The 7,480-nt window shown below is 35.7% G+C and overlaps 1 protein-coding gene across 1 annotated transcript; it reads right to left on the bottom strand.

Moving 5' to 3' along the window:
* Positions 1–1,463: 1,463 nt before the first annotated feature.
* On the bottom strand, positions 1,464–4,021 carry LOC104900399 (hypothetical protein). Its single transcript, XM_057390866.1, has 4 exons — positions 3,979–4,021; positions 3,334–3,861; positions 2,217–3,202; positions 1,464–1,856 (listed from the first exon to the last, which is right to left on the bottom strand). Exons 1-4 carry the CDS (start codon positions 4,019–4,021, stop codon positions 1,464–1,466), a joined length of 1,950 nt encoding a protein of 649 aa, XP_057246849.1.
* Positions 4,022–7,480: the final 3,459 nt, after the last annotated feature.

Raw genomic sequence — 7,480 nt, 5'->3', positions numbered from 1 at the left:
TGATCTATTCTCTTCTTAATATTGGGCTTGGGCCGCGCCTACTTTTAAATTAAAAGTAGACGGTCTCTTACAAGACCAACTGATTAGTAGTATTAGATAACATGTAAAAGGATAGAATAGTCTGTAACTAGTTATAGGCTTGTATAAAATACTATATATATTGAATGTCAGGTTAACCTACTCAAGGTTAACACAATTATTCTCTACACTTATACACTTAGCATAAACATCTAACACCATATCATGTTATTCTACTTTATTCGTTAGGTTACTGTCTTGAGAGAAGGGTAACCTAACTTCGATTTATACCTTTTGAAAAACCATTTGACATTACACCATATATATAATTACAAACTTTATTAGAATTATTTTGCGTCTCCATTCAAAAATAAATAAATTTTTGGACTCATGTACTAGTAGGATCGGAGTACTAAATGCTATATCATTTGATAGACAAATTTCATGTATGATTAAATTGAAAGAACAAGGATCGATAATGAAAGCAAATGTAAGAAATTCAAAAATTTTAACAAATTATCTTTATATATATGATTAGAAGCTGGCTTCTATTCTCCTGATGTTCACTTAACTTAGTATCTTAATTATTTTTGAGAGAAAAAGCCGGGAGAGGGTACTATATAAAATCAATGTCACCCAAAGCACTAATGCTTTGGGGAAAAGAATTGAGCCATACAATTTCAGAGTAACAGACACAATTCCAACGAGCTAACAGATGGATATTCACATTACCCGCTTGCTTTATATAAGATAAAGAAAAAGAGTTAATCAAAAGTTATTGTCCTTTTTTTTTATTTACTTACTTTTTTGGTCCCGAACATAGCTAATTCAAACTTATAATCGTTATGATTTAAACTTGGATAATCCTTATCGATCATGAACTTATGCGAATTCATTAGCTTTAAAAATTTAACTTATCTAAACTTCTTAGCCATAGAATTAACTTGTCATAACTCATAAGTCATTAACTTCTTTTTCTTAGAATAAGTCATAATAAGGTGAGGAGTACATAGTTTAAGAGCATAGTACACAATGACACTAAAGAAAAAATAAAGATTCAAAGTTTCTCTCCCTGGACAGCAACTAGCTTCCAGTCTTTCTCGCTATTTTGTGATGAAAACGGCGCAGCCAAAATGTGCTGGGTATATATGCCACAGCACTCCAATAAACCTAGGGATATGTGTACAAAAGACAAAAGACACATCACCCAAGTGGTCCCTAATACAAGCATCCTAGGATCACTAAAAAACAAGAAGATTACAGCTGTAAAAGAGCTACAAAATTACAGCCATTAAACAGGATGAAATACACCAATTCTACTGCATACATGAAATTAATCTCAGTCTATATCATAATCTCAATACCCCCCTCTCAAGGTGGAGCAGATGACACGATGCCCAACTTGAATGATAAATGGTTATGCTGTGTCTCACTCAAAGATTTGGTCATAATATCTGCCAGTTGAAGAAAGACTTGATGTGAAGAACCTTAAGAAAACCATATTGAATGTGTTCTCGAACATAATGACAGTCCACTTTTAAATGCTTCGTTCTTTCATGGAAAATGGGATTGTAAGCAAGATGGTTTGCTGACTTGTTGTCACAGAAAAGATCAATAGGTTGAGGTATGAAGAAAGAGAGGTCTTCCAGAAGTCCATGAACCCAGACTATTTCACTGGTAGTTTGAGACATACACCTATATTCTGCCTCGGTTGAAGACTTAGATACAGTTTTCTGCTTCTTGGTCTTCCAAGAAACAAGAGTTTCCCAAGAAAATACAGTAGCCAGTGAGAGACCTAGCACTGAAAGCACAGCTTCCCCAGTCTGAGTCACAAAAAGCTGTGAGTTGCAAAGGTTGATGAGCAGCATAATAGAGACCCCAATCTAGAGTCCCTGCTAGATATTTTATAACATGAACAGCAGCCTGAAAATGGGGCAATCTAGGAGTAGACATGAATTGGCTTAATTGCTGTACACTGTATGAAATGTCAGGTCTTGTTAAATTAAGGTAGAGAAGCTTCCCAATTATTCTTCTGTAACATTCAGGATCTTCCATGAGATCACCTGTGTCAGTACTCAGTTTAATTCCCTTAGGAAAAGGGAACTTGGTTGGTTTGCAACACTCCATCCCAGTGCTTTAAGGATATCAAGGATGAATTTCCTTTGATTCAACATAGTTCCTTGGGAAGTTCTAGAGACCTCAATCCCTAAAAAATATCTAATTGCCCCAAGATCCTTAATAGTGAAGGCACTGTCAAGGCTGTCTTTAATCTTTTGAATCTCTACATCATCATCTCCACTGATGAGTAAATCATCAACATAGACTAATATGATTGTTTGTTTACCTGAATGTTTCTTTGTAAACATGGAATAGTCTCTCTTGGATTGAGTGTAACCATGAGCAAGGAAGTGTTGAGTGAGCTCAATATTCCACTGTCTAGATGCCTGTTTGAGCCCATATAAACTCTTCTTAAGTCTGCAAACTTGTCCTTCCTTCCCACCTTGAAAACCTTTTGGAGGCTTCAAATACACCTCTTCATCTAAATGCCCATGTAAGAAGGCATTGTTAATGTCTAGCTGGTGCAAAGGCCAGCTTAAGGCAGTAGCAAGAGCAATAAGAATCCTAACACTAGCAAACTTAGCCACAAGAGAAAAAGTATGCTTGTAATCCTTCCCTTCTACCTGTCTATCACCTCTTGCCACTAATCTTGCTTTTAGTTTGTCAACATGCCCTTCAGGAGTGAATTTAATCTTGTATACCCATTTACTATCAAGAGCTTTCTTGTCTGGTGGGAGATCTACCATTTCCCATGTTGCATTATCTACTAATGCCTGGATCTCTGAATCCATAGCCTTCACCCATCCTTCATCTTGACATGCTTCTTCATAGTGACTAGGTTCTCTTACACTGAGAACATTGCAAAGAGAAGCTAGATAATCTGCTGAATAATAAGATGAATCAACAAGGTTGGCTGCAATAAGATTGACATCATGAACCTTGCTCCTGCTCTTGGGCATGTCAAGAATAAAATCCTGATATCTCTTGGGTAGGTGGCTCCCTCTCTGAGGTCTCCTTTCTTCCACAAGCTGATGAACATTATCATCAGAAATTCCTTCTGAATCTCTTGTTGTGTTCTCCTCCTCTACAGCATCAGTGTGTAGAGATTCCTGTTCAGCTGACTCACCTGAAATGTCATGATAGGAACAGAATCTTCATTGTTATAAAGTTCATCATATCTTAAAACATCACTGAAATCATCAGTAGTTTTTTTTAAAAGAAAAGGAAAGATATGTTCTTTAAAAACCACATCCCTACTCACAAATATTTTCTTGCTGTGCAAATCTAACAGCTTGTACCCCTTTTGATTATGTGGGTACCCTATTAGGATGCATCTCAATCCCCTGGCAGCAAACTTGTCAGTGGGTTTTTTGTGAGGGCTTGCATAACACAAGCATCCAATCACCTTCAAGTGATCATAGTTAACATCCTTTTTCATGAGCTTCTTGTAGGGAGTCTCCCAATTTATCACACGACTAGGCAGCAGATTGATGAGATGAGTGGCTGAGAGGATACATTCACCCCATAGATAATCAGGAAGCCCAGCATGGAGCTTGAGTGCCCTAGCTGTATCCAGAAGATACCTATGTTTCCTCTCAACCCTGGCATTTTGTTGAGGCACTCCTGCAACACTTCTCTGGTGAAATATACCTCTTTTAAGAAAAATCTCACTGCAACACTTCTCTCCCTGGACAGCAACTAGCTTCCAGTCTTTCTCGCTATTTTGTGATGAAAACGGCGCAGCCAAAATGTGCTGGGTATATATGCCACAGCACTCCAATAAACCTAGGGATATGTGTACAAAAAGACAAAAGACACATCACCCAAGTGGTCCCTAATACAAGCATCCTAGGATCACTAAAAAACAAGAAGATTACAGCTGTAAAAGAGCTACAAAATTACAGCCATTAAACAGGATGAAATACACCAATTCTACTGCATACATGAAATTAATCTCAGTCTATATCATAATCTCAATAGACACCCCACGTTTCATGCTCTTTTATTTAAAATAAGTAAATGCAAATGATTTCCTACCTTGTATTATTAACTATTGATAAACAAAATTTAACTAAAAAAAGGTTAAATGTACTATAAATTGTGGGGGAGTTTTGTTAGGGGGTTGATCTTATTGATCAAACGCATTTTAGACAACGTGAATGAAAAAATACTTTCTTTATTCTAGGTATTCATTGATCATATATTTGCTTTAAGCACAATTTTTAAGGGAAGTGATCGAATAGATAGAGAAAGAAAGAATTGATTGAAGGAAAAATTGACAAGAATAGTTCCAACTATGAGCGTTTCACAATTTTTAATTCCAACTTTTGATTAATGAAGTATATCCTTGTAACTATTGCTCATTGTTTATAAAATAGTCCTTACAATTTATGAATCTGCTAAAACAGGTAAAATAATCCCCACCATTCTAGCCACCATATCTCAATCACAACCACCACTTTTACCACCATATTTTCGTTCTCCTGACATCACTCTTTCTCCACTACCTTTTCCTACAGGAGGAGGAGGAAGGGTCACTATTAGAAAACTGGTAATTTGCGTCGAATGCATGAAAACCTGACACAAATGCTCCGGAAGAGACGCTTTGCATCAGATCCAAATCAACATCTGACGCAAATAATCACAGAATATGAATGGTAGGATAACTTGCGTCGTATAGATAGGAGCACACGCTCAAGGATCATGTGCGTCGGGCGTTGATAATGTGCGTCATATAGATAGGAGCACACACTCAAGGATCATGTGCGTCGCACGTTGCCCTCCGACGCAAATAGCTTAATATCCTAATTTGACGCAAAACATTTCTCCCAAATTTGCATTGAGGCATGTAGCATCGGGGTCTGGCATTTGACGCTACTAGTGGGTGGCATGGGAGGAAAGAGGGAAGAGAGAAAAAGAGGGGGAAATTGGTTAAATATTTCTTTTTTAAAATATAAAGGGTTAAACCAGTGACCAATCAACTGAGATCATTTTGATAAACAATAAATAATTATTGTTGGATCCATGAGATTAACCGAAAATAGCCGAATGTCCATAGTTTAAATTGTTTCTATCAATCTTTCCTTGATTGATAAATGTAAGGTTTAACTTATGAGAAAAAGTTTTAAAAAAATATTATATGTTGCGCAACTAAGTTAAACTATTTCTATAAATAAGAATTAGAGTAATTAATGTGAAACGAATGGAGTAATAGTTGATGAGAGTGTTCTACTTGACTTTAGAAAGGGGACCGGGGCTTATCCAGGGCCAACTGAGTTGAATCACATTGTTTGCTTTCACAAATTTGAGTGATGGAGACTGTGACAGAATAGACCACATGCAACTATATGTGAATATGCCTATATTGAAAACGAAAGGGAAAGTGGTCCTATCAATGGTATAAAAACTTAATTATTGGTCCTTAGTCCTTACTCTTTTCTTCAAGAAGTGGTGGGCGAGGATCCCAGCTGCGGGCTACTTCATTAGTCATTGCTCCTCCAGCCTTGTCTTTGTCCACTGTAATTCTGATGTATCTAGTGCTATGCTCTGCGCATGTTGCCGGCCATTCTTAGCCTAGTTCATTTTGCGTGGAGTAAATAACCCTTATTTTACCCTTTTCGTCTAGAATTAAATACTTCCTCCGTTTTTTATTAGATGTTACACTTTTCAAATCACGGACTTCTAGGTGATTTTTGGAGAGGAGAGAGATAGAGAGAATGAAAAAACAATAGGGTCCCATGTGAACATGTGATAGGAGAGAGATAGAGAGAACTTATTACCCAAAATAAAAGTGTAACATCTAATTTAAAACTTCCTAAAATAGAAAGTGTAACATCTAAAAAAAAACGGAGGAAGTATTACATTCTAAACTGTCTCGATACAGGGTCACTCATCAAGAGGTCCAACAAGCCCTAAACCCCTTTTCTTTCCATTATAATTTTACTTTCACCAAAATTTGAGTATAAGGAGTCATACCATTGGAACCAAGAATCGATCCTTGGTTATCACATTGACGATATAATTTGAATGTATATTATGAATACGTCCTGTAAATAAAAATGGTGATAGATCATGTATAAAATTTAATCATTACTACCATATCTATAGTCTCTTATATATCGATCGGACAGTTAATGTTATCCGAACAACGAACACTAGTTCCTCTCGAAACATTAACACTAGTATGATGACTGATGAAAGATAGACTGCTACGAAACATAGGTAGTTGGGTTCATAAGAAAGATAGCGATTACTAGTTGGTATTGGAGTAACAACAATCATTGTCATGATAAGTTTAATGTGAGAAAACATTATTAGAAGAATACAATATAATAATTTGATGAAATGGTAGTTGTCTTATGCTCCTTAGACGTAAGGCAACTGTCTTTGATTGCAAAATTTACCATCATAGTACTTGAATACTCATAATAGTCTGTATGATGTATTCATTTAATGATTTTTGTTGCATGCCATGTCGCTCAATTAGTGAATTAGATCTATTTTTTTCATCAATTTTTAGTGATATACTTCTTCCTCCCTTTTATAATTACGACGTTTTAACTTTTATACTTGTTAATACAGTATTTTCACTAATAATATCTTTACCCCTCCTAATTCATTAAAGTTATAAAATGTTGACATTTCAAAAATATAATATTGAATATATAATGCAACAATATATAACGTAACATAGTAACTTTTTTATTCTATATGCATTAGAAAAAATGTCAAAGTTAGTATATGAATAGTATAATTAAAAACGAGATTATAAAATAACAAAGAAAGTATACTATGACATCGTACTAACATGAAATTAGAAAAAGAAATCTTGAATACGTATGTTTCTTCAGTCATCAAGCTAAACTTGGCATAATGATAAAGAAAGAACCTTCTAGTTTCAAGATTGAGAGTTCAATCCCCACTAAAGACACTTTGGGAGAAGATTATATATATGACATGGACCTAAGTTATACTATTCAAGAGTGCTCGCGGCTCAGTCAGAGTGCATACACTTTGAAAGTGGGGGAGGATATACATATATACTATGCATGGACCATGGTTATACTGTGCGGGAGTGCTCCAGCTTAATTAGAGTGTCCCTCGTGAAAAATTGAACATGTGAGCTCCACCTCCACGTATGTAACAGGTTGAACTCCTTACCACTAAATCATCAAGATTAAAGACTAGCTTAGTACGATACATGCATACTTACAAGTTACAGCTTGCGTTTTTTTTTTTTTTTTTTTTTCAGGACCATTATATTCATGTACATATTTTCGTCCAAGACATCTCCGCCATCCTCGAATTTGATGATATATAATACTTTCTTTCCCTTTTTAGTCCATTTCTTAAATCAACGGTTGAAAAACGGATGTTAGATATTATTAGAAGCAAATGTGCATAA

The sequence above is a fragment of the Beta vulgaris genome, chromosome 7 (genome assembly GCF_026745355.1).
Source record: "Beta vulgaris subsp. vulgaris cultivar EL10 chromosome 7, EL10.2, whole genome shotgun sequence".
NCBI classification, from domain to species: Eukaryota; Viridiplantae; Streptophyta; class Magnoliopsida; order Caryophyllales; family Amaranthaceae; genus Beta; species Beta vulgaris.
The sequence above is the reverse complement of the archived record's forward strand: the minus strand, read 5'-3'. Positions and strand labels throughout refer to the sequence as shown.

Excerpts from the sequence above, each read along its gene's own strand:
- LOC104900399 (XM_057390866.1), bottom strand. The coding sequence starts at position 4,021 with ATGTATGCAGTAGAATTGGTGTATTTCATCCTGTTTAATGGCT. Across the intron at positions 3,862-3,978 it reads TTTCATCCTGTTTAATGGCT|GTTTATTGGAGTGCTGTGGC; the intron begins GTAATTTTGTAG and ends ACATATCCCTAG. Across the intron at positions 1,857-2,216 it reads GATATTTTTTAGGGATTGAG|CTTTTTGTGACTCAGACTGG; the intron begins GTCTCTAGAACT and ends TGCAACTCACAG.